The 27,749-nt window shown below is 44.9% G+C and overlaps 1 protein-coding gene across 1 annotated transcript in view; it reads left to right on the top strand.

The window, feature by feature from the left end:
• The window catches only part of SLC38A11 (solute carrier family 38 member 11), a 179,191-nt gene that overhangs the window by 128,575 nt on the left and 22,867 nt on the right, over positions 1 to 27,749 (top strand). The window contains exons 5-8 of the mRNA XM_088474892.1: positions 1,274 to 1,408; positions 2,443 to 2,508; positions 4,423 to 4,529; positions 13,462 to 13,541. Of these exons, the coding sequence (XP_088331018.1) occupies positions 1,274 to 1,408; positions 2,443 to 2,508; positions 4,423 to 4,529; positions 13,462 to 13,541 (388 nt within the window). The remainder of the gene's footprint in view (positions 1 to 1,273; positions 1,409 to 2,442; positions 2,509 to 4,422; positions 4,530 to 13,461; positions 13,542 to 27,749) is intronic.

The following is a 27,749-nucleotide window of genomic DNA, read 5'->3' as shown; positions in this document are numbered from 1 at the left end:
TACTGCCCGGAGCATCCTAAGGACGCCCTGGGCAGCTCTGCAGGTTGCCCGCTTTGGCGACTCTGCAGTAACGCCACTGGCTGCAGGATACCTTTCCATGGTGCCAACCCACAAGTTACACACACCTAGTTACGGCCCTGCACACCAGTATGGGTTCGTATGTGAAATCTCGACAGACAGTGTGTATTCCTCTGGCACCAGGATTTAGCCTTGGGAGCATATGTATCAAAGCTTAATGTGAAATAACATTGTGAAATATATATCACCAAAAAATCAGCTCCAAACTATCATTTCTAAAACACAGCCTGCAAAATGTAATTTAGAAGCTGATTGGTTGGTGATATATATCTCACAATTTTATCTCACATCAAGCTTTGATACATATGCCCCATATTAGTCCATTATGGTCAAAGCCATCTCCGACACAGATGCATGCAGTGAGTAAAGTTAGTAGTTGGCAGATGCTTCACCATGCAGGGTCTCTCTGTCATAGGCAGCATACAGTAATTGCAATTTGGATCAGAAAATTAACACTAGTAGTAAAGTGACGAATTTAGGATCCTGTTTTATCAAAATCTATTGCATTTCAGCAAAATAGTGCAATTTTTTTTTGCACTCTTTTAGGCCAAGTTGTGAAATAATGATATTACTGTTGCATCTTCATCCAGTACCTGCATGTGTAAGTTAAGTAATTTTTCAGATATAGGGCCTGATTCAGGTTGAATCACAACTGCGATTACGCACGCAATCGGACGATTGTATGCACCGCAGTGCGCGAACCAGTCACTGTGATTGGGATAGCGATCGCACGATCGCAGTGACTACACAGACCCATTGCAGATTGTGAGCGACAGGAAGTACCGATTCTGGGAGGTGACAGGGGGGTGGTCGGTGAAATGCAGGCGTGTCAGTGCATTTGAACGCCGTTGCAGGGGCGTACATAAATTATCCACTGCAATGGCATACGCAGCTTGAGCTCTCACTGCGTACCGGAAGGTTAGCAATTTCTGAGTAAGGCCTGACCTTGTGCAAGTGTGCGTGAGGCTCCGATTGTACTCGATGTTACCGATGTTTTCGCAGTCTTGCAAGGTCTTACGGATGTATGTAAGGTAAAGTGGGCGTCCTTATTGTGCTGCGACAGCATAGCGATCGTAGTCGATTAGCATACCAGGATCGAAGTTGCGATCCAACCTGAATCAGGCCCATACTCTCTCTGCTTTTGTAGCATCTGTAGCTCTATTTATGTAACTGTGTTCTGCCACCTGTTTTGCAGATTACTCTATGATATTGTTGATTAAGGCAGGAACAATGTCTGGCACCAGCACTTATCAGTCTCTTGTCAGCAGGACGTTTGGATTTCCTGGATATTTGGCTGTATCAGCTCTGCAGTTTTTATATCCTTTTGCTGGTACAGTATGATTATTTTAAGTGATATCATTTGAAGTGAAAAACTATGTTCACACTGTACAATGAGCTTTTATCGCTAAACTAGACTTAAAGGATGTTTGCACTTCTAATCAAGTGGCTTTCATTAAGTATATTATACCTAAATGAACACTCGTATTTGCCGACTACCGTCAGTTGATGGTGATACCACATGGGAGAGGGAAGAAGGGAAGGGTGGATGGGACTTTAGGATGTGACATGTGTCATCATGTCATGTTGTGGAACAGATCGCATCATCAAGCTGGTTTCTGTCCATCGCTTCTGGTTCTGGAAGGCTCTGGAGAGTTCAGGAGACCAATCACCATCAGACAGAAGGGAAGATGTATAAAACATTTCAAAAAGGATGAGTGGATGAAGCTGTCAATAGCAACCAATCAACTTTTAGCTACCATTTATCTAGTACATTCTATAAAATGTAGAATGAATGAGAAGTGTTTAATGCTGCAATTTGATATTTGTTTGCACTGTACGTACATTGTAGTTTGCCACCCCAGTCCCTGTATATAGGGCAAGCTGCTTTACCACCAATAGGACATTTTGAAAACATGTGTTAAGCTAGGTACACACTGGAGCGATGGGCATAAGTTCCGACATCGGAATGAATGCCCGTCAACAGTGATTGTGCATCCGCACTGTGCAACTTTAATGAATGACTAACAAGCACATCATTTATTACCAATGCACTGGCTGCTAGCGATATCGCTAGGTTTGATGTGCAGCACATCGACCCTGGTGGCCGTCACTAGTGACCACGGGAGCTCGCAAACGTGTACACACTGAACCATGTAGGCGATATGTCTTTACGAAATGGCATATCGGCCCGATATCGCTCCAGTGTGTACCCAGCTTTAGCATCATTCAAGATAAATATTTGTTTTGTTCTGCTATATTTGTACTTTAACCACTTCTTCTTCATACTACCATTTCTATCCTGCTACTACTTTTCTTTTGTAGTTTTTCCATGCCTTTCTAACCCAGCACTATAATATATTTCAGCAATGGTCAGCTACAACATTATAACAGGGGACATTTTACCAAAAATATTTCAAAGAATTCCAGGAGGTGAGTATATAGTTATATACTATATCATTTTCTGGTGTATTTGTCCTTTTTATCACCATTATGCCCCCATGATCTCATGGTGCATTTTAGCCTGAAGTAAAGCACATACATTTAGTCTAGTGCATGTGTGCATATAAGTATTGGAAACCAGTCATCAGTGGAATTATTAGAAAATATTTTATACATATCCTCAGCTTATTGGTATCAGGGCCTGATTCAGAGCCGGACACTCTGAACGAGCGCCCGCTCTGAATCAGGGCGTGTTTTTTTTAATTGCGAAGCAGCCTTTTGGACGCTCGCATAGCTGTGGGTTACCACCCACAGCTTATGCGAGCGTCCATGATGATGGGCGCGATGGTCAAGACCATCGCGACCATCGGGCTTGCAACGATACCCTTGCGATAGGGTCTCGTCTGCCGCAAGCCCTGGAGTGATTTTGGCTCTATCAGAGCCAAAATCACTCCCGCTGATATCACTAGTGATGTCAGTGGGGCCGGACCCAGACGGTAGGCGTTCCGCCTCCGTCTGGGCAGCCACGCCCCCGGCACGCCCACCAAAGGTGGCGTGCTGTCACCATCGACAGCACACCCCCTTTGGTGCGAAACCTGGAGCGACGGCTTCCCCGTCACTCGCCGGCTCTCGTGCATGCGCAAGACGGAGCTCCCTCCGTCGTGCGCATGCGCACTTGGGCACCATCGACCCACTTGCGAGCGTACAGCGCTCACGAGCGGGTCTAAATGAGACCCTCAGTGCCTACAGTAGCACAGGCTTCCACGGCACAGCACCCCTCTGCCCAGTGCCCGTCAGCACCCCAGGCAGCCCCTTACAGAGTCAGACTCAGTGAGTCAGATCCAGCAGGCAGCAGTACCCCTCTCTGGCTAGTGCTCGCTCTTCTTCCATCATGAGCTAAGACAGACTCACTCTTGTATGGTGGTGGTCTGACCGTCTGCATTTTCTTCAGCTAGGCCTGGGAGTGGGAGTCGGGACCATCCCTGCTGCAGTGCCTTCTCTTGATGCCTGGATAGGCGCTGGGTGGCGTTGGCTAGTGAAGGTGGAGGCGGAGCTGTAGCTTGTCACTCATGACTCAGCTCCGCAAAGGCCCATGGAAGGAGTGGCCGGGAATACTCAGCATGCCCTCCCGCGGCAATCTTGCTTCTCTTGTAGCCAGGATGAGCTTCTGTGCAGCGGCTCATTCTGCCCTGACCACTGCGCTGCCCGATTGGAGCTTAGCTCTGATTGCGGTAGCGGTGGGGAACTTTTAATTGCCACGTCTGGCCGTCACTATGTCACAGCCAGTAGCTGCAGAGCCGTGGGATGCCCCTATGGCATTCCAGTTGCCCTAGGCAATTGCTTAGAGTGCCTTTACCTAGAGCCAGCTCTGCACATTCGTGTATACTCCTGATGCCTACATCCCTTGCACTCAGCCTATTGATGTCACAGAGAAAACCATCCTTCAGTATGTGGCCCACTTATACTAGGAAGCCATTTACTTGTGTTGTCCAATTGTAAGAGACCATTTCCTGAATGTAGGACTATGAGACTGACCAAGGTTTTCTGCCAGTGTTGCCAAATTACTGGTCCATGCCTGGTAAACACAGACTAACACAGAAATTCCAACACTTTTTAAAGTTTGCATTATGACATACATTATTTTATTTCTATATTGTTGAATGCTACTGGACTTTTTACTTTTATATTACTTGACATGTAATGTAATACCTCCCAATATCCAATTCTGGGACATCTCAAAAATTTTGTTAAAGTGAGCTATCCCCCTGTAAGAAGTGTGAGGATGAGAACAAGCTACAATAATACACACTATGAATTTCATTGTTTGTTATAAAGATAAAATATCAAATTGTATTGTTTGTTGTTTTTTACAATTATTTCACTGTATATTTTTGTTGCTTTCAGTTACTCAAGAAAGTGTACTCGCTGACCGTCGTTTTGCTATCTTGAGCACAACAATCATGATTACACTTCCAATAGCACTATACCGGAATATGGAAAGGTTGGGAAAGGTACATTAAAGGTTCTAGACTTTCAGTCTGGTCTGTGTCACTTTTTTATATGTCTATTATCATCAGTGCTAATTAATGTAATAAACAGTTACGGATAGACATTATTTTATTACATGCTGGTGAGGAATCGGTATGCAATACCGACAGTCAGGATGCCTACTGTCAAAATACCGACAGCGGCATCCTAATGGTCGGTATCCTGGGTAAGTATACTAACCCTCCCCCCTACTCCACCTAGTCCTCCCTTCTTGTAGCCTAACCTTAACCCTCCCCACCCCGCACCCTAACCCTCACCGTTAGTGCCTAAACCAAAGTCTCCCCCTTTTGTGTCTAAACCTAACCCTAACCCCCTCCTGTGGTGCCTAACACTTACCCTCCCCGCTAAGGGTACCTAACCCTAACCTCCTCCCCCAAAAAAACCTAACCCTAACCCCGCTACGCTGCCTAAACCTAACACTCCCCCCCGCGGCTAACAACTTAGATGCCCCCAACTTACCATGTTTGAGATGGCATCCTTATGGATTCCAGAATATCAAAGAATTGAATATGAAATGTGGTGCACAAAACCTGCTGCCTCCGGTCTAACACAGAAGAGGAGACTCACTCATCCCCAATAAATACAAAATGACAAAAAAGATTGTGTATCCGGGTGGCGCTGGATATACAAATGTGAAGATACAAGACAAGTGGTATGGTACTTAGTCCTTATTGCAGATAGAAGATCCTGGCGTATATCCCCTTATATGTAGAGTTCTCAGGGTCTCCAAACGTTATCCATTTAATACATGAAAAAGAGTAAATACAGAAAAAACTGTCTTAAAAAACTGATAAATGTTCTTAGTAATGTCTATACAGTATAGATAGGGGGAAGTAGCGTGATTCTATTAGTTGGTCAGGTATAGTGGGAGCGTACCCCGACTCACGTTCAGATAAATAATTGTTTTGCCCAAAAGTTTTCTTTGTCCCTCCAGCTCATTAGGTATTCCAAACTGGTTTTCTATATGTATACAATATTCACAAAGAGGGTGGAGTCATGCGTACCCTACTCACGTAGTATAGGTGCTGTGCTCTGCATATAAAGGTTTCTTTTAATTTTCCCCGGAGTTTTTCTTATAATTTATCTCCATATGATGGATCCTCAAAAAAGAGGAGTGGTAGTATGTATAACTTTATATTTTTAATGATATAAAGTACATACACAAACATAAAGCAAAAACATGTAATCCAAATAATAAGAAAGATGATGACCTGGTAGTTGGCAGATAATGCCAGATCTCCCGTTTTGTCGAAAAGACAAATATTCAGTGTTGTCCAGCAAGGTCCTTATAACCAACGTGTTTCGACCTGTCACTGCAGGTCTTTTTCAAGGTATATCCTTCTGGATTCCAGCGTCGGGATTAAGATAGGCGTCGGTATTTCGATGCCTATCTTAAGTCCCGTGTTGGGCTTCCCCCGTCAGGATTTAAACCGGTAGCATCCCGGCCACCGGTCTGCTGACTACATTCCACTGGTGACAGCCTTAATGTTCATCCTCTTCATAATGATTCCTACAGTATATGGTCCTACCTATCCCCACCAATTGGTACACCTGTTGTCGGACCGGGAATCGCCGGTCAGTAGGGAGGGGGCAGCCTTACGTCTTTTTAGCCCAATGACGTAACAAGACTGGCCCTGCCCCCAAAGTGGTCAGCTGTATCTCCTCGCTGGGCTTCTTCCAGGGAGGAGAATTTTAAAGTAGGCAAGTATGTTTAAAATGAAGCAGCATTTGAATGTAAAGAATTGATCCCATATAGGGCCCCATTTATAAACGAACGAAACTACCAGCGGCAATTTTCGTTTAGTATCACTGTGATATAAACGAAAAAGCCACTAGTATTTATTAATACTTACCCCTCCGGCAAGGTCCCACGAAGTCCAGCGAAGTCCTCGTCCTCGGCGAGGTCCTCTGCTGGGCTGCTCTGCCAGCAACAGGGCTCCAGTGTTATGCGCATACACGATGGTCCGTCTGCACATGTGCATGACACAGGGGCCCGGCAGTGCCTGGAAGCCGCAAAGGCACCACCGGGTCTCCATTGCCGGCAATGGGGATTGCATCGCTCTCGCCATCTAAAAGATGGCGAGAGCGATGCTGTGAAAACAGCGGTAATCTTAGATTACCGCTGTTTATTAAATGCAGAAAGGTGGCATAACCCCTTTAGCGAGTAAATGAAGCCCTTAGCCTGACTTCCTGTGCATTATAAAACCTACAGGAAGATATTACAAAATGCAGACAGACATTGTTCTGCAATATCAGTAGTGCAAAGTCCAGCTGCTGTAAATAAATCCTTACTGAATGAATTCACAAGAGTTATCAGTGACTATGAATGTAGGGCAATCTTAAGAACTGTAGCCATGAAGACTGCTAACACTGCTGATGACTCAGAGGTCTATAAAAGAGAATCTTGGCTGAGCCTAAAATAGAATTATGTATCACCTGTAACAAAACAAGTTGATAGATATATTCATAGAAGATAGTGGCCCTCATTCAGAGCCGTACGCTCTGAGCAGAGCGCACGCTCTGAATGAGGGCCGGCCTCCATGAAAATGGAGCGTCCTCCTGGACGCTCGTATATCTGTGGGTCACCACCCACAGGCTATACGAGCGTGCATTTTGATGGCCGCGATGGTCGTGACCATCGCGACCATCGAAACTGCGAGCCGGAGCCTGCGGTTGAGGTTTTCAACCGCAAGCTCCGGAGTGATTTTGGCTCTATCAGAGCCAAAATCACTCCCACTGACATCACTAGTGATGTCAGTGGGCCGGCTTCTGACGGGAGGCGTTCCCGTGGGAATGCCTCCGTCAGGGAGGCATGCCTACCAAAGGGGGCGTGCTGTCAATCAACATCGACAGCACGCCCCCTTTGATCATACACAACGAGCGAAGGACTTTCCTTCGCTCGTCGCGTCTGGCGCATGCGCACGACGGAGCTCCCTCCGTCGTGCGCATGCTCAGTCCAGAACATCGACCCACTTGCGAGCGGACAGCCGCTCGCGAGTGGGTCTGAATCAGGCCCAGTGTTATATTTCTCCAATATTAACACTGGGCTCTAATTAAAGAGCCCTTTAATATAGTGATAAACTTGGACCTCCCACAATGAATATGATTTTTTTTTTTTTTGAAGTAGCATGAGTACATATTTACTTATAAAAATTGCAGCACCTGCTGGTGTGCAAACTGCAATAACTTCCAATGAGAGGAAAATGGCGGATCTCGGTGTTCCTTGCTGAGTGTGGGCTCCGTGCAGGAATGCCTTTAAGTATTCTAAACTATAATTATATTTGTTTTTTATTATATGATTATTATAAATAGATTGAAAAGACTGAGAAGACGTATTTGGGGAGTGTTCCCTATGTAGTGGAAGGTACAGTGCATCCGTAAAGTATTCACAGCGCTTCACTTTTTCCACATTTTGTTATATTACAGCCTTATTCCAAAATGGAATAAATTCATTTTTGTCCTCAAAATTCTACACACAATACCCCATAATGACAACTTGTAAAAAGTTTTTTGAGATTTTTGAAAATTTAATTAAAAAATATACTTTGTTAATGGATGGGAAGTGTCGGTGCACAGACATTTCAGATCTCTCCAGAGATGTTCAATCGGATTCAAGTCTGGGCTCTGGCTGGGCCACTCAAGGACTTTCACAGAGTTGTCCTGAAGCCACTCCTTTGATATCTTGGATGTGTGCTTAGGGTCGTTGTCCTGCTGAAAGATGAACCGTCACCTCAGTCTGAGGTCAAGAGCGCTCTGGAGCAGGTTTTCATCCAGGAGGAAGCTGAAACTTGGATTTAAGGGATGGTTCCTATCTGTAGTAGAAATTACGTTTAATTTACAGAGGTGTCCACATACACCTATCCTCAAATTGCTCCAAATAGCCTTGTTTGGTGCACCGCAGACATTGTGACTAAGCCATGCCATAGATCTCACCAGGCTTTTTCACAAAATGTGTGTCTCATTTGCATTGCTAGTGCAACAAAATTATAATGCATGGGTACCCTGGGCACTGGCACTGGCAGTACATGCAGCTGCAGTGTGTGACTAAGTTGCTAACTTGTGTAAAAAGGCAAAAGATAGAGGTCTGATACGAATGAGCTACGCCATGCTTCATCTTTGTGCTTAATCTGTGACTGCACCAATTCTTTTCCAACAAAAAGAGTAATTATGTAGTAGTGCCTAGTACACTGTAAGTGACTCTGTATGTAACTAAATTTAGGAAGAAAATATGAAAGTCCAGGAATCTCTTGCAGGGATGCCAGGTTGGGAGGTTGGGAGGGCCAAGAAATTATTTCATTTTGGCACTCCTAAATCACTGAATTTCGCCACTTCAGGGGCAACTGGAGTAATCGGCCTCACCAGTTACCTGATGACAGATTAGTAAGCCTGAGAGGTCTTTGTTTTTGCTGATCTGGCCTCTGTATGTGGACATCAATGCTCTCTCCCAGCCTCCTCACTCACAGAAATGACGCTAACACAGTGCTACCGCGCACCTACAGGAACACATGCAGCCAAAGCATTGTCCCTGTACAGACAATATATCAAACCAGCGCCGGGAGAGGAGGACGGTTACCTGCATGCTGCCTGGAGTTGTAGTTTGGGATAGGCTTAGTTTAGGAGATTATCGCTACAAAGTACTGAACCTAGCTCTAGGACTACAGAGGCCATCATGCAACGCTACTTCGCCATAAGAACGGCCCTACTTGCACCTAATAGTAGCAAGCACAATGTATGCACCATGCTTTTCCCTGTACTATACATACACACCACTGCAAATATTCTTAGGTATAAAACAATAAAAAAAATCAACATATACATATCAAACAATGCAAACTTTGCTCCGTCTGGCTGCCTTATGTACAGTACAGACATGAACCTGCACATATAGTGACTATGTCAGACTCCACCCAAATACAAATATAGGGACTCCTAATCCCTCTAATCCAGCAATTCATGCAACAACAAATAATGCACTAAATTTATCACGATAGGTGTAGTACACATTGCATTTATACCACACATGGGAATTATTATCAGACATCACTATACACGTTATGCCCGGCCGCTTACACCCAGAGGAGGAAGATATGCTCAGACTTCACCATATAATGACCAAAAGCCAACAACAACAAAAACATTCTTTAAAAAAAAAAAACACAGATCTCAGTACGATATATACGAGGGTTGTTCAAAAAGTAATGCCTAAATGCTCACAACTCAAATTTTATTATAGATACAGATTTGAAAATTTGTAGTAAAATACTTTGAAGTCTTAGTAACAGAATGACTCTTCTCAAAAAATTCACCATCTGCCCTTAAACATTTTCTCCACCTCTCAACCCAAGCTGTGAATCCACTTTAAAAAATTCCAGTGGTTGGTGTTTGACCCAGGAACGTATGGCGTTTTTAACAACCTCTATGTCTTCAAAATGTTGACCACGGAGACAGTATTTGAGAGGGCCAAACAGATGAAAGTCAGAAGGGGCCAAATCAGGACTGTATGGTGGATGTGGCATTATTGCCCACCCCATTTTGGCAATGGCCGCAGATGTTGCCATCGAAGTGTGAGGTCTGGCATTGTCGTGGTGTAAGATGACATTTGACAGTCAAATTGTTGACCTTTTTTTGCGGATGGCGTCTTTCAGCTTCTTAAGTGTAATAATGTATTGATCACTGTTGATTGATTGGTTTTGTTCCAAGTAAGCGATGAGAATAACACCTCGGCAATCCCAGAAAAATGTGGCCATGACTTTGTTTATGGGTTGCTGTGATTGTAACTTTTTTGGCCTAGGTGAACTTCGGTGTTTCCATTCTTTTGATTGGGCCTTTGTTTCTGGGTCATAAAGGAATACCCAGGTCTCATCTCCTGTAATGACATTTTCCAAAAACGTCTCAGGGTTGGCTTCAAAGTTGGTCAAAAGGTCATTGCACAATTCCACCCTCTGGGCCTTATGATCCCTAATTAATTGCTTTGGAACCCATTTAGCACACACTTTACGATATCCTAAATCATTGATTAGTGTTTCTACAGTGTCATGGCTACATTCAAGTTCATCACTGATATCTCTGATGGTCACACAATGGTCTTTCTGAATCATGGCATCGACTTTGTGTTGGTTCTCTGCTGTCACTGCAGTTGATGGTCTGCCACCATGAGGTTTGTCGCACATGGACGATTCTCCCAATTGAAAACGCTTCATCCACCTTCTAACATTGCTATAGTCAATTGTACGCTCACCATACACTTTTTTCAGTCTTCTGTGGATTTCTGTAGCACTGCAGCCTTCTTTTTCCAGAACTTCAATGACGGCTCTTTGTTTCATCTTGGATTCCATGGTATTTCTTGGACTACCTAAACAAAACTACATATATAGTTAGCAGACATATTAAAGTACAAAATGACAAAGTTTCAAATAAATGTTGCGTATTATTTCAGAGTTATGAGCATTTAGGCATTACTTTTTGGACAACCCTCATATAAATAACTGCACATTTAAGTTGGTTCTGTTTAGTACTAATACTATAGGAGGTGTCACTAGTATGCAGAGCCGTAACTAGACTTTTTGGTGCCCTGTGCCAGAAAGAGCATTGGTGCCCCCCCTAGTGTTCAAATAGGGACATAAGACGATACACCCCAAAAAAAGGCATTGACCTCATGGGGAAGAGCCAGGGAGGAGATAGGGGAGGCCAGGAGATGCTGGGGATAAAAGAAGAGGAAGCTACAAGTGAGAATTATAATATACAGAAAATTGATAGTGCCCTGTGCAATGGCACAGGCCGCACTACCCTAGTTACAGCCCTGCTAGTACATATTGTGAGTTTCCAATATGGTCAAAAATAAACAAATATCTAAACTTAGTTTCCCTAAACTTTACTAAGTCAGACATGTTACATACAGGTGTGTATAGTATGTGTATCCATCATAGCAGGGCTGACTCCAGGGGTCGGAGCACCCTGTTCTGGGGGTATGGCCTAATTACCATAGGCCACGCCTCCTACGTGACGCTATTTGGAGGCATACCCACATGGCACGCCTCCAAACAACGTCAGGCTGGGGGGGAGCCTCACTAGCTGGGCTTCCCCCAGCCCTCTCCCATCACTGAATGGCTACAGCATCCATTCAGACTCCGGGGTCTGGCACCGCCACACAGTTGCGGTGGTGGGGGTCCCTAACCTCCCGATTTGACCACCCGCGGGCCACTATAACCCATGGGTGGAACAGCAGGACAGTACTGTCCCGCTGAAATTGGGATGTTGGGGAGGGGTGCGCCCTCCATGAGTCGGCCCTGCATCATAGTTATTACTATTACCTCACTGCTTCTGTTCATTACAGGGGCTCCATTCTTCCTCAGCATTCTGCAAAGATTACACAGACCCAGTAGGTATGACTGGTTCTAATGTATCTTTCCATGAGTCTGCTGCTGATTTCCTCCACGGGTCAGAGAAGATGTGATGAGCTCCACCAATCAGTGCTCAGCACATACCTCTCTGACCTTTTGTGGTGTCGCATGGGACTTAGGACCTCATTCAAAGTCGATCGCTTGCTGCAAGCGATCGCTCTGAATGAGGGCGGCCGATTGCTTTTTTAAGTGCCGCCTCCTGGTCGATCGCTAGGCTGTGGGTTACCACCCACAGCTCTTGCGATCGACCAGGGTGATGGTCGCGATGGTCAAGACCATCGTGACCATCGGAGCTTGCGACGAGACCCTAAGGTTGGGTCTCCCCAGGGAGCTTCCTGCTCTGCTCAGCGCTTGCGAACGGGTCTGAATTACCCCCTTACTTAGCTCCCAGTAATTATCTGCACTTGTGCAGTGCACTCAGTGTGCCCCTGGTGCCTCTCTTAAATGTTGGGGAAGCGGGCTGCCTCCTGCCTCCCCACTGTTTTGGCACCTATGATCTTGTGCCATATGGAGCAAAAAGGAAAGGTCTACGAGGACACTTCTGTATGTTTTAGCTCTTTTTTCACAGCACCATAAACACACGATCACGGGGTCTTGAAAGTGCAAGGACTGATGCCCACTTTGAGCGTCTTTAGACACAACCATCAAACGCACCATCAAAACTTGCACCAGCCCTATGCTAGGAGCAGATTCTGTGTCAGACTACAGGCTCCAAAGTGAGCGATTGTGCTTCTGGATTTGCAGCCAGTACAGCAACACACCCCTGGCACTCACATAACACGCCCATAACACGGATTAGAAAAACAATGCTCCATTGCATCTAGTGATGTGCGCCGACCCCAGTGTTTTTGTTTTGATTCTAATTCATCATCGGGTTTTGGTTTTGCCATAATCGCCCTCGTGTGTTATGGTTTTGGATCTGTATTTATTTATTTTTTTTAAATGCTGAAAATCGCTAAAATCTTGTAATTTGGGCCTGTTTTTGTTCCTACAGTATTATTAACCTCAAAAACATTAATTTCTAGAAATTTTCAGTCAATTTAGACCACCTCACAGCTCACAATATTTTTTTCACAAAAACAGAGGAGGGCGGAACTGCTTGGCAGGGCTTAGGCTATGATTCATCCCTGTTTTGTGACTGACTGGCCCGTAGGCCAATCAGAACATGGAGGTAGTGCTTCGCAGGTGCCGGGGGCTGAGCTGGGATGAATGCGCAGACCACTGATAATCGCTCAACTGCGCAAAAATCGGAATAGCGTTCAGCTCTGAATCAGGCCCATAGTACTTAGAATTAGTATATATGTCGCACAGGAATTGTCATAAAGATGCAGATTAAGCATAATGATGCATGGCGCGGGTCACTCGTATCAGACCCTCAGTCATTTGCCTTATACCCTGATTGTTTGTGTGTGTGTATTGTTATTTTATATTATGATACAGTAATTATCGGTGTGAAATCCAAATTTATTGTTACATCTTTCTGCTGCCTCTGTAGGTATCTCTGATGTCCCTGATTTTAACTGTAATCGTCCTGCTCATGGTAATTATTCGAGCATCATCTTTCACTTGGACTATGTAAGTACTGTATATTATATAATACAAGCACTCTGGGCTTTATTCAGAGGCGGCCGTACGGTCTACGACCGCACGGCCGCCACGATGTTTGTCTAGTGCGCATGCGCACGAGGGAGCCGGCTCCTTCGTTCGCATGCGTGAGACCCGCTACGACCGACCACGGCGGTCGTAGCGGGTCTCTTTCCAAAGGGGGCGAGCTGTCGATGTTGATTGACAGCTCGCCCCGTTTGGAAGGCGGGCCGGGGGGGTGGAAGCCTAAACGGAGGCATTCCCATGGGAACGCCCACCGTTTGGGGGAGGCCCCACTGACATCACTAGTGATGTCAGTGGAGAGCTTCCGGCTCTGACAGAGCCAGAAACTCTCCGGGGCTTACGACAAGTGAGACCCTACCCTAGGGTCTCGTCGTAAGCCCCGATGGTCGCGATGGTCAATGACCATCGCGACCATCACTCTAGCGGTCGTTAGAGCTGTGGGTGTTAACCCACAGCCTAATGACAGAAACAGAGGCGGGCGGTCAGGATGCAAGCGGCCGCCCAGTTTCTGAGCGACCGCTTGCATCCTCCGACCGCCTCTGAATGAGGCCCTCTGTGCTTTTAGATTTGATTGTTCAAAATTTTCTTTTTCAGTCAAAAATTCCAATATATTTTATATAAATAATCTCACCGTGTTGGGAAATCATCAAGATTTTTGCTTAGGAGGATTTATGTGCTTAACTTACATACAACATTATTTATTTTGCAACTTTTATTTGGTATTGTACTGATATTATACAGTGCACTAGAGAAAATATTTCATCATTCACATCAATATCTGCCATATTTGACTGTATAGGAAGCCTTTTCCTTATGTGGTGTTTCTGGGATATTAAACCACAATCTAACTATTAGGATGCATATAGGATATTGATTGATAGAGGTCCTACAATAAATTACTGTATTCATAGGATCATTTTATTTCCAAATTAATTTCTGCATAATCATGTCAATGGTAAGATTGGAGGGTACGTGCGCTCTTTGGTTGTGTGTGTGTGTATTGGTGGGGAGAGGGAGGAGGGGAAAAAACGGGGGGAGATTGGGGGGAGCAGATGTCTGTGTGTTGTGGTGGATGTGTTGTGGTAGAACAGAAATACTGGAGGCTGGATGGATGGTGGAAGAAACAAATACATTTATTTGTATCTGTGTGTGTACATAGGGGGTGGTAGTTGCTCAGTAGGAGGCACAGTGCTCCTGGAAGATAAATGTTTCTTAGATGGTTCGTGGCAGCACACACTGCCCAGTTGTTGGTGATTTGGGGTGACAATGCGTATCCACAGTGTGGGGAGTAGGGTCAACCAAGGAGGCACCTGAAGAAGGCACCTGTGCCGAAACGCGTTGGAGACCCCCAGACACCTACCTATCTTGAACCCACCTGCATCTACATTCGCCCCAATCTGGGCACCTGAACGGCAGCAGCGGCGCTTAACCAGACGCTGGTCCCCACTCACACCAGCCCCAGCCTCTGCCAAACGACAGCGCTGCACGCGCTCATCACACCACAGCACGCAGCATAGGTTTCACCTGCACTGCATCCACGGACGTGAGCCACTGAAACAGTGCACGTCCCCCACCGCGGCATCCTACTGGACTTTGAGAAGAAGTGATCCCACACCTACGACCTGGGCACCTACCGGTTGGTCAGCACCCTTTCTCCTCACCAGTGCGGGACGCAGCAAAGTGGGAACACCCCTGATCACCTCCAACAGAGCATCCCAGTTCAGAAGTCTGTCGACCATAGGTCCAGCAGGGAAGCATGCAGTAGTCAGGACTGCATGTCGAGGAACCCCCTGAAAGGGTTGACCCTACTCCCCACACTGTGGATACGCCCTGTCATCCCAAATCACCAACAACTGGGCAGTGTGTGCTGCCACGAACCATCTAAGAGACATTTATCTTCCAGGAGCACTGTGCCTCCTACTGAGCAACTCCCACCCCCTATGTGCACACACAGATACAAATAACGTATTTGTTTCTTCCACCATCCATCCAGCCTCCAGTATTTCTGTTCTACCACAACACATCCACCACAACACACAGCCATCTACTCCCCCAAATCCCCCCCCATTTTTTTCCCTCCTCCCTCTCCCCACCAATACACACACACACAACCAAGGAGCGCACGTATCCTCCAATCTTACCATATCTATCCAATATTAGGATCAGGTACCCCTACTGTACGGTGCAGCACCATCCACACCTGGACCCCCCTCTCTCTCTCTCTCTCTCTCCACCTCCCTCTTTTTTCTGTCCTCACACCTTCCCCCCCTCCATCATCCAACCCCCTATATCCCACAACACCACCACCACCACGAAGCGCATCCCAAACCCAGTATTACCGACTATTAATAATCATGTCAATGTTTGATATAGATGTATATTAGCATCTTTTTTTATTTGGATCAATTTCAATCTGATCATAATTTAAAACAAAAATTATACAGTTTAAGATATGTGCAGTATAATTAGCTTTACGGTCATTATACTTTTTACAAGTACAATTTAGAAATTTCATCATCATCATCATGAATCTTTATTTATAAAACACCACATATTCTGACTGAATTAAAGCCAATCTTTGTGGATTAAATTCCCCCCTCCCTAACCATATTGATTTATCACTTAATCTGGCGATCTACGTTTGATTGTACCGGCTATGCTGTCATCCACACACATGTTGATTCTTTATAACAAATTGAAAAAATATTATCAAATTGTATTGGGTGTGGCCAAGTTCTCTCATGTTCTCTCATGTTCTCCCATGTTCTCTCATGATCTTAAGGACAGAGAAGATAAAGATTAAAGTGCCATAGCTGTAGGATATATGGAGATTTAATATCCATCTTTAGGGCAACATTGCACTATAGTTTTCTTAACTGTGGCTAATGGCTATTTTGTCAAATTTCAATGTACTGTGGAGCTACTTTCTTATCACATGAGCATAGTAATGTCTATGAGGTCTTAGGCTGTGTACATACCTGAACGATGGATCAGCCAGCTAACCCGATAGGCCGACTGATCCCACAATTTGGTAAGTGTTCTGCACAAATAAATTGTACATACACACTTACACTCCACCCAACATGCCTGGCCACAGGAACCGGTAGTGACGTCATTGTCAGTGGTTCCTCTGGCCTGTGTATGGGTCAGTCGACGAGTCACCCGTACACACAGGCAGATGTACCAATATATCTGCAAGATACATTGGGATTTGCCGTGCTGCAGGGCTGACAAGAAATGTTCACAGACATATCGGCTGTACATAAGAACCGATGTACTTAGTGATATATCTTTCTTGGTTTTATGAACAGTGTGTACCCAGCTTTACTGTACCACACAGCAAACAAAAAGACCATCTACTGTTCTATATATTGGGATACTTATTTTGCTTTATTTTTTACTGTTTCTACAGTATATCTAGTCTTAAATGGTTGCCTTTTTTACACACAATGTTCTGACTATAAAATATGTGGAGAAAGTGTAAAGTAATGGCTCTTATTGCTGATCTTGTAGTCATGGAAACCTCTCACAAAGAATTATAATGATATGTATAATCCGTATTCTTTACTGAAAAAAGAAAAATTGCTTTTTTTTATCAGACTCCGGGACAATTCTAAAATTAGTATTAAAAGTGTAAAGACACATAATGAAAATTACTGTGTTCGACTGACACTGTTTGACCTGGAGAGATAGGACAGTAAGTGTCCTGGAACACCAGCGAGCCTTGACATGCTCACATTGATTACTATCATTTATATCTTAGAAGAAGAAAAGACACTAACCACACATGATGAGCTGACAACCATGTTTTCACTTTTCATACAGGATGACATTGTGGAAGCTTTTGTATACCCTTTAGGAAAATCAAATGCATTAGTACCACTTACCCAGATGTAGGTTGTACACATGGAGAGGGGTGTCAGTGGCACACATGGGGAGTTGGGTTCAGAGGCACAGTTTGGAATGGGGGTCAAAAACAACTTCCGTACCACATCTACAAATGGTTCTGTAGCTTCTACTGACAATATCAGTGTGAGTCAGGGAGTCTGTAGAGCTGATGGTCCAGGCAGCAAACTGCATCTTGGTCAGACATCTGCCTGTGACTGGGAAGTAGTTTGCTGCCTGGACCATCAGTGCAAGCAGTTATTACCATACACACCAAAGCTTGTACGGCTATAGAGTCCAGGAGCACCCCGTGTAGCTCTGCTCCCAACCCCGTGTAGCCCCGCCCCATGGTGACATAGAGCATGTCACCTGAGCTCAGAGCAGGAAAACTGATCTGATCAACTGATCAGCTGCTTCAGTTCTGATTATACCGGGCACCAGCGCTGTTCTGGCAAGATAGCCATTAAATATAAAGCAATGATTAATGGTAACGTAAAGCCAGGTTGTTTCAGCCTTGAAAACTAATTGCCATTTTAAATCTGGTGGCTATCTTGTGGGGTAATTGTTGGTTAGGATCCGCTTCAGGGTGTGGTGGTGTTTAGGGATATATAGTTAGGGTTTTGAGGATGGGGAAGTGGGGATGGTGCTGCAGAGCAAAGTAGGGGTACCTGATCCTATTTGTAGGTTAACGTGATAAGAGATAGGTTACGTGCGCTCCTGGGTTGTGTGTGTATGGTCACGGAGGGGAAGGAGAGAGAGGGTGGATTCGGAGGGATTGGGTGGCGGGTGTGTATTGTGGTGGGTGTGTTGTGGTATGGGATAAATAACACACAGTAGGATGGGTTGGTGCGTGAAGGTGACAGAATTTATTAGTGTTTAAATGTGTTGGTAATAGTTTCTTCTTTTGATTGGAGGCACAGTGCTCCTCGGGGATCGTTGCATCTCTGGATTGTTCGTGGGGGCGTGTAGTTGCCCAAAGTGGTGGTGGGTGGGATGAGCAGGTGCAGTCCACAGTTTGGGAGATAAGTATACCCTTTCAGGGGGCTCCTTGACATGCGCTCCTTACTACTGCATGTTCCCCTGCTGGACCTTTGGTCTACAGACTTGAGAACTGGGATGCCCTGGTTATGGTGGTCGGGGGTTGACCCCAGTTGCGGCGTCCCGCACTGGTGAGACGTGATGCTTACCTACCGGTAGGTGCCCGAAATCAGTGGCAGGGAGCGGCTCTCTAAAGTTCCAGTTGGGGCCAAAGTGATTGTTTGGCTGACGCGGATCTTCCATGTGCCCGTGGGTGAAGGGCAGGGATTTGTCCTGTGGCTGTGTGTGGTCGCCCTTGTGCAGGTGCGCCGCAGTCCGCGTATGACGGTTGTCGCTGCAGCGCGTGTGGTGCGCCAGTTGTCCGTGCTTTACTCGACCCAGCAAGCCTGGTGGGGAGCGGACATGCGGTGATGTTGTCTGGGTCGCGTGTGCTGCACGGGTAGCGGGGGGCACAGCCGATGGTGAGAGATGCGGGAGTCCGGTGTATGTGCCGCGGCCGCCGCTGGTGGGTGGGCGGGTGCCTGGACATCGATCTGTGTGCCACTGGCGGTCACGGGCAGGTGAGTGGTTAGGTAGTGAGAGTTCAGGACAGTAGTTTGGTTTGATGGGTGCAGATGTTTCCAACGCGTTTCGGCACGTTGGCCTTGTCTCACAGCAGTGCCCACAAATCCCGGGCAATTACATTAGGGCCATAGGGCAGGATGTACTATGCGTCTCATTATGGATGTGGTACATCTTGCCTCTTATTGGGTACATACTGGCATTAATAATGCCGGTAAATACCTAGTGTTACGTTTAAAATCGCAAAGGACAGCCCTCCCGAAATGAGCTGTCCTTTGCGATGACAGGACTTCCGGGTTCACCACCCGGGATTCCTTCTGTGCATGACAGGCTGGCACACATGCCACGGGGGGCACAGAGAGAGGTCTTGTTGGCCCACTATGGCCCTAACTGTGTGGAGTTTGTATATTCTCCCTGTGCTTGTGTGGGTTTCCTCCGGGTGCTCCGATTTCCTCCCGCACTCCAAAAATATACTGGTAGGTTAATTGGCTCCCAACAAAAATTAACCCTAGTGCGTACTTATGTGTGTGTACATGTGGTAGGTATTATAGATTGTAAGCTCCACTGGGCAAGGACTGATGTGAATGGACAAATATTCCCTGTGCTGAGGAATATGTGCACACTATATAAATAACTGGTAATAAAAAAATAAATAAATGAGTGAGCGCAATTCTCACCATCCATCTGCACTTCTGCGGCAACATGTGTTTCTAGGTGCACTCCCATGAATGTAATAAATATCTTTTAAACACAAAGCTTTACACAAAATAAACATCAGGTGACCCCTTGGGGCTCAACAGAGCATATTAGGAGAATAACATAAAAGGATAATTAACGAGGGTGGTCCTAAGTGTGATAGGCTGGACTTGAGCCAGGTGGTTCTTATTGATTCCACCCAGTGCAGTTACAAAACATCTGTCAACTGGCAATACTAAGCAAATATTGCTTATTTATGGATGTTTCCATAGACTGTAAAGTGGGCATGTCCTGAACCATGAAAGATTTCGGCCTTAGTCATTGTAAATTGTCATGCACACTTTTTTTTTCAGAGGATCTAGTTTTCCTGTATCACAGAGGTGAGTGAATCAGTCCATCTAAATATTAGAGATGTGCGTGGACCCCCAGTTTTTGGTATTGCCAAAACTACCCTTAAATGTTATAGTTTTGGCTAAACCTCCCTCAAGTGCTTTGGTTTGCTTTTGGTTTTCTTTAAAATTGATAAAAAACAGCTAAAATCATGTCATTTTATTTTTACCTGTTTACACGCAATTCAAAACCTGAGATCCGCTTTTTAGGTCCGAGATCCGAACTCATGGGTAGACCTGAGCCGGGACTAAATTTTACTCAGAACCCCAAAAGTGATCAGAGTCGGGACTCAGACACGGAACCCAAAAGTTCTGGTGTGCTCAGTTTTCAGCAAAACCAAAACGCTAATCTCTACTAAATACTGCCTGATACATCCAATAACAATTACACTGTATTTTGATTCTGGAAAATATGCATTTTCTATCGGCAAAACATAAAAATCTAAGGTGCATATAAAAATGAACTACAAATGTTAACACTCCTTAGATCTATCAATACCGATTTTTGTATAAATACGTTTTACATTTTTAAGAATTTTCCTGCAAATAATATGCATGATGGCAACATGGTGACAATATAGAATTATATTATAGAATATATGTTATCTGCTTATAGAATCAATGTTGGCATCTCTTGCAGCCTGTTGACTATTGCAGGATTTATATTTCTATTTCCTATCAACACCACAAGAGGGCAACATCTGTCAGGCAGTTTATTTTTCTACACTATAAAGTGTTTGGTTTGCATGGAAAAGTTACATACAGTATATACTGTATATATCACAACTGTTTGTACAGCTTTTGTTCTTTCAGAAGCACGGATTCCAAATAAAAATGTGATTGAGGCTAAACAAAGACATTTGATTTTTTGTCAGTAGCCTAAATTCATTTAGCTGAAAATAAGCTGTAGAATCTCCGACTGATATCTGTTGTTCTAGCAGAGATTATTACTTAATTTACAAACAAAAACCCAAAAATAGTGATTGTCATATACTATTAAAACGACAAAGCAACTTAAACTATTAATGGTATTGGTTCAGCTCTTATCACTTGCTGTAGGTGATGAGTACACGCAGGGCCGTTTCTAGGGGCAGGCGACCCGTGCAATCGCACGGGGCGCGCTGCCTCCTACCCCTGCTGCAGAAACAGCCTGTTAACTGCCGGGCGCTCGCTGAGATTCAGTTACCAGCGGGCGCCCAGCAGAGCAGCCGGAGATGGAGACGGAGGCTCCTGCTTCCGGCTTCCGGCTCCGGCTCCCACAATGTGCACTGTGGGAGGACGTCTTTCCCATAGTGCAGAGAGAGGAGCAGCCGAGCGGAGTGGACGCCAGAGCGGGGCTGAAGGTAAGTATTACTGTTTTTTTTTGGTGTGTGTGCAGGCAGCCTGGACAATACTTGGGGGGAGGCACTACCACTGGGGGCACCCGGGCACTACTACTGGGGGCACCTGGGCACAGCTACTAGGGACATTACTCTGGGGGCACTTCTACTGGGGGAGACACCACTACTGGGGGCACCCGGGCACTACTACTACTAAGGTAATTACAAGGGGGGCACTTCTACTGGGGAGACACTACTACTGGGGGCAACCGGGCACTACTACTAGGGACATTATAAGGGGGGCACTTCTACTGGCGGAGGCACTACCACTGGGGGCACCCGGGCACTACTACTGGGGACATTACTCTGGGGGCACTTCTGCTGGGGGAGACACCACTACTGGGGGCACCCGGGAACTACTACTGGGGACATTACTCGGGGGCACTTCTACTGGGGTTACTACTCGGATCCCACCCAGCACCCCCTTAGTGTGCGCAGTGTTCTGCTCATGCATAGAGGGACTTCTGGGTCATAAACTCGGAGGTCCATCTCTCGTAAAGGACAGCTGTTATCGGGAGAGCTGTCCTTTGATATCGGCATTATTAACGTCAGCACGCATGCAATGAGTGTAGGGATAAATCACATGCAAAATGCGATGCTTGATGCATCCCGCTCTATGTCTTATTTAGTATAGTACAGAATGTCAGAGAAATTCAGCACTGCTTCATAAATTCAAATAGTAATCTTTAGTGCACACTATTGCAGAAAAGCGAAGGTGCATATCCACTACACAATTAATGAACGATAACGTTATCGTTCATTATATTGTGTAGTGGACATTGAGGACCTGATTCAGAGCCGCTTGCTAGATGCGAACGCTCGCATCCAGTGTATGCAAATTTTTCAAAGTGATGCCATGGGAAGTGATCGCTCGCCAAGGCATAAATACACCCACTTTGGCTGTGCGAGCGATCGCTCTGTGTATGCTGACACCCATTAGCCTATTGTCGAAGCTGGATTAGTGGCTGAGACGGAATCAGCGTAGAAATTGGCGTGCGTGACGCCACCTTGCGAATAGAAGCTAGACTCCATTTTAGAAACAAGAATCTGCAAGACGCCATTTTGCGACCAGCGCCATTTTAAGTTACAACTCACGAGCTAAGTACAGATAGCAATGTTTTTGATAATCTACCAAAAACAACTAGAAATGCAGCCCCTGAGAAAAGTAAATAGAATAGACAATGCACCAGGATACTGTGAGTGTTTTACGTACAAATTGGGAATCCCTATATGTAGGCAAGTATAGTTGTGGCAATTGTAATATAACCCAGGCATTGATCTACACAATTGAATTTGTCTGAATCCTAAACAGGTTTTAGTCCCACACCCAGACAGAATGGCCACAGCTTCACAGCTGGGGGTAACACACTTGCATTACAGTTTGAAACTGTAAATAAGGAATGAGATATGTGTGTGTGTGTGTAATATATATATATATATATGTGTGTATAGATATATGTATACATATATATATATGTGTATGGAATCTCATGCATGAACACCACACATTACGCACAGTGAAGCTGCTAACATGACGCTCAGTAGCGAATGCACAATATCCTGCATGCGAACGCTGTTTATTAGCTGCATGCGTGCACATCTGCCCCAAATCAGATAAACCTAACTAGCGTCTTTACATCAAACCCCACATACTCACACATTACATATTCACATACAAGGTTCCATAAGCTTTAAGGTATAAGATTCAAGTATGCACATTTACTATAATTGCTATGAAATAAAGATTATTATGTAACTAAGGTTTTATACGTGATAAGTAAGTCATGTTTGGTATTGTACTGATGCGTACTCTCTCAACAGTATTCCGGTAACATCGATGTAGAGATCGCAACAGGCATTCTCAACTTATGGACCGCAGAGACTTCAAGCAACAAAATGTACATTACATGACCAACTGTTAGGATTTGCATGAGGTGGGAAACCAGAGACCACCAGTTGTTAGAGGCTGGACTGTGTCTATTTGAACCAACCTGTTAGATGCCTTGTAACATATGCCCTCTCCTTTAGGACCAATGGTATTAGCAACAAACTTCTCTATTGTGTTGTCTATTTTTGGGGGGTATAAATATGTGTGCTCTGACCCTGGGTTTCGAGTCTTCATGCTGAATGCTGATTGACGAGGGGTTTCTTGCTGATGCCTACATCTGGTCCAGAGTGCTGCGTATGTATAACTGTACTTGGGTCTGTATAATTCCTTTGCGCTAAATTGTACTTATAACTAGCGTGTAATTGACTGTTCTTTTACTTGAATAATACTTTGTGCTTTGGAACCACAGGTTCTAGGTCTGGAGTCTTTATTTACTGTATAACTGCGTACGCAAAATAGCGTCATCCTTAGAGGTTTATAGGCAGGATATCAGAAAGTATAGGCAGAGGTGTATAGAGGTTCAAAGGCAGAATCCTTAGTTGGGGGCTCGTAGTGAAGTCACTTATGCACTCACACGGCACATACGGTTATCGATATCTCACCAAAGGGTGGAGTGGCCACATGCAGGGTTTACCTGCAACCGCTCGGTGCTGAGAGATTGCTACCCGTTTTCGTGTGAGCCAGGGACGCTGACTAGAATCCAGGGACAAGAGAGGAAAAAGTTTGTTTTCCTTTGTTGATAGAACCTAACATTTAAAGGGGTGCCGCAGTATTGAACACGCGGCTGAGTCGCAGTTTTGCGCATAGTAAAGACGCACTTTTGTGTATGCAGCTAAAGGTTGCTATACGGTTGTGTGGTAGTCGCATTATAGTGTATGCGACTGGTTGCACAATAATGTATACGTACTTCCAGTTGTGCTGCCACGTGTTTAAACAAAGCCATTGAGGTTTACATTCTTTTCAATTGTTGCCAATAATTGGGTTAACGTGTAGTTTTCTGCGCAGGAAAAGAGTGTGTGATTGTGAGTATTTGTTTAGGGTGTAACACGGGACCTAAAGGTTAAGGGTATTGTATGACCCTTAAGTACTAGGCGCAGGAGTTGGCCTAGTAGCTCGGTAAGTAGCTTACCATTCTATACACATCAGCAGGTGTACATGTTGTCTTTGTTGTAGGGACCGGCTCTCAGTGTGATTGCAGTGTTCAATAATTAGGTTGGGTTATTTGAGCATTGTAGTTGAGCCACACTAGGAAATTTGTAATTGTGAGCTGAGAGATAATAGGTGAGCGGGGGCATCTAGAAATTTGTTCCGTAGGTGAGCAGGGGCATCTAGAAATTTCTTCCGTAGGTGAGCGGGGGCATCTAGAAATTTCTTCCATAGGTGAGCGGGGGCATCTAGAAATTTCTTCCGTAGGTGAGCGGGGGCATCTAGAAATTTCTTCCATAGGTGAGCGGGGGCATCTAGAAATTTCTTCCGTAGGTGAGCGGGGGCATCTGGAAATTTCTTCCGTTGGTAAGCGGGGGCATCTAGAAATTTATTCTGTAGGTGAGCGGGGGCATCTGGAAATTTCTTCCGTAGGTAAATGAGAGTATCTAGACTGTCTTTCACCAATTTAAATCTTTATTGAAAAACTTAGGGTTCTCCCAGAATGAGGGCCAAGCGATCGGTAGAGATGTTAAATGATTTGCTGCTGTTGGAAGCGCCACTTGGGTCGGCGCGGCATATTATGCATATTAGGTACGGTACCAATGCAGCCAGGTATTGTGATTTATGGTTTAATATGACGAGGAAGAGTGTTAAACCGTTTCCTAGAATTGGTAGTTTTGATAAAGATGTATTGAATAATGTCCGAGACCACATCAGTCTGAGTGCTCTCGAGGTAAAAAGGTAAAATATTATGAATGTTTAAAGTTGTGGCAGCATGAAGGGGATGCGTGGCTTAAAAATACGCAAACGACGCAAACTAGCGTTGTGAGCGCATTGCCAGAGACTGCATCCGCGATGCTAAATTGCAATACAAGCGAGCCGCAAAATGGCGCGGACGTGCGGGAAGGTAGCATTGTAGAAGGTATTGCCAGCAGTTCACGCACACCACCTCCACCTTATGTGGATGGAGGTGCAAGTACAGTTATCAAAAATACCCATAAAAATGTAACAAGTAATTTGTACCCTCTCTTAAGCAACTATAAAGAAAATGTTCATGATGTGGATGATGAGCCTACTGTAATGTCTGCCATTTCCCATGCTGTACAGATGATAGATGCTGCACCACAACAATCACGAGTGGTGCCATCATCTCCATCAGTAACAGTAAGGGAAGTGTTAGCCCCCTCTGCACCCGTAGAGGAAGTTGTTAATATCATAAGTAGCAGCAGTAGACTAAACCCCCAGCCAGGTAACAAGGTCAAAGGTAGCAGCGCTACCGGTCTGTATCCCATTCGGACAATAACTGTTCCGAATGGAAATGCAGATGCAAACGGTGTAGTGCCCACGAGGGAAGTGGTAATGCATTGTCCTTAGACAAGAGCAGAACTAAATTCCATCATAAATGATTTCCCCGATCCCAAAAAGGAACTAGCCAAATGTCAAAGATTTTTGAGGAATTTGGGTAGTTCTCATGAGCCAACTAATAAAGATTGGCATGTGGTGTTAAGGGCCTGTCTACCACGCAATACCGACGTGACAAAATTTATCATGGATTGTGTATTGGATGGTGACGTTCCCTTAACAGACCAAGTAAACCAAGATAATATTTCCCGCATCATAACTCAATTGGGTATATATTTTCCAGTAGTAGTTAACGGGAACAAAATTTTCACCATAAAGCAAAAGGAGAGTGAATCTGCAGAAGATTATTGAGACCGGACTCTACAGACTATCACCCAGTACACTGGGTTAGAAGATATTAAAGATAGCACTCACCACAAGGGAATGATTGTCACCATACTCATGGATGGCCTTAAAGAAGACTTAAACACTCGGGTTCAGACCTCACAACCTGGCTAGAGGGGAGTCACAATAGATACACTCATAGAATCTGCCATAGAACATGATAAGAATATCTCAAAGAAGAGAGAGACTGAGAGCGAAAAACTAATGTCTGTCAGTATCCAAGCTCTGGAAGGAATGCCTGTAACATCACAGCCAGTAGACACACCTGCACCTATACACACACTTGCACCTGAACAGATACATGTCCTCACCAATCCCACACCACAGCAAACACATCCTTACCCCACATATCATACACAATCACAGGTCCCATGCTACCCACAAACTTCATACCTCCCACCATACCCTTATCCTCCATATTTCTACCCATACCCACCATCTTTCCCTCTTGCTCAACTCCCACAACAATGCTTTCATCCACCCCGTTCAAAAAGATGTTTTAACTGTCACCAAGTGGGACACATAAGTAAGTACTGCAAAGTGAAGAACACCACACATGAACACGGGTTTCCCATGGGTTCATAGGCAACCCCAGTTTCTTCTCCCAGGCCTTATATGACTGTTTACAATCTTTTCAACCTGCCAATGGATCTGTTCTAATGTAAAATGTGGACGATTTATTGTTGTATTTAGGTCATGTTTAAATGATATTAAACTGTTGTGCTTTATCTCTCACACACAGGACACAAAGTTGCTAAGGATAAACGGCAGCCATGCCAGGCTAAGGTCAAATACTCGGAATACTATCCAACCCAGGGGCCCAGGCATTATTTAGAGCAGTAGCTATTAATAACAAGATTTAATTGCAGGAACCTGTATGCAGATACTATATCCCTAGAATTATTAAAAGTGATAGGGGGACTCATTTTACAGGTGACGTTTCCCAGAAAAAGTGTAAGGTGATGGGTAATAAAACCAAGATCATTCCAGACTGTCATTTCTTTTATCTGTCCCCCCTTTGAGATACTGTTTAACAGGCAGCCTCATGTGAAAATATGATAATGAGGTTACTGTGCAGTGTCTCACGAAGATGAGTAAGAACAACTGAAATTGAAAATTTTATTTTCCAACATGTCTGATGCAAACTGTCATACTGTCATGATGGCGAACCTGGGGAATTTGTTATGATCCAAATTTTTTTAGCTCAGGTTGTTTGACTGATCGGTGGAAAGGTCCGTATCTGACGTTGTTGACAAAGTACCACATCCTCAAAGGGTGGCCGGGGAAGATACATGGGTCCATTCCACTCACTACAGGGAGGTTAACCAACCAGTGGAGATACAAAATGGAGACGAGGCCGATAACGTGGACCTGTCGATTGCGAGCTTGTGCCGGAAGGATTAAAAAGGTGACAGTGAGAAACCTAAGCTAAAAGAAAACTGTAGAT

Source organism: Taudactylus pleione, unplaced genomic scaffold (assembly GCF_031769625.1).
Source record: "Taudactylus pleione unplaced genomic scaffold, aTauple2 ptg000156l, whole genome shotgun sequence".
Lineage (NCBI taxonomy): Eukaryota > Metazoa > Chordata > Amphibia > Anura > Myobatrachidae > Taudactylus > Taudactylus pleione.
The sequence above is the reverse complement of the archived record's forward strand: the minus strand, read 5'-3'. Positions and strand labels throughout refer to the sequence as shown.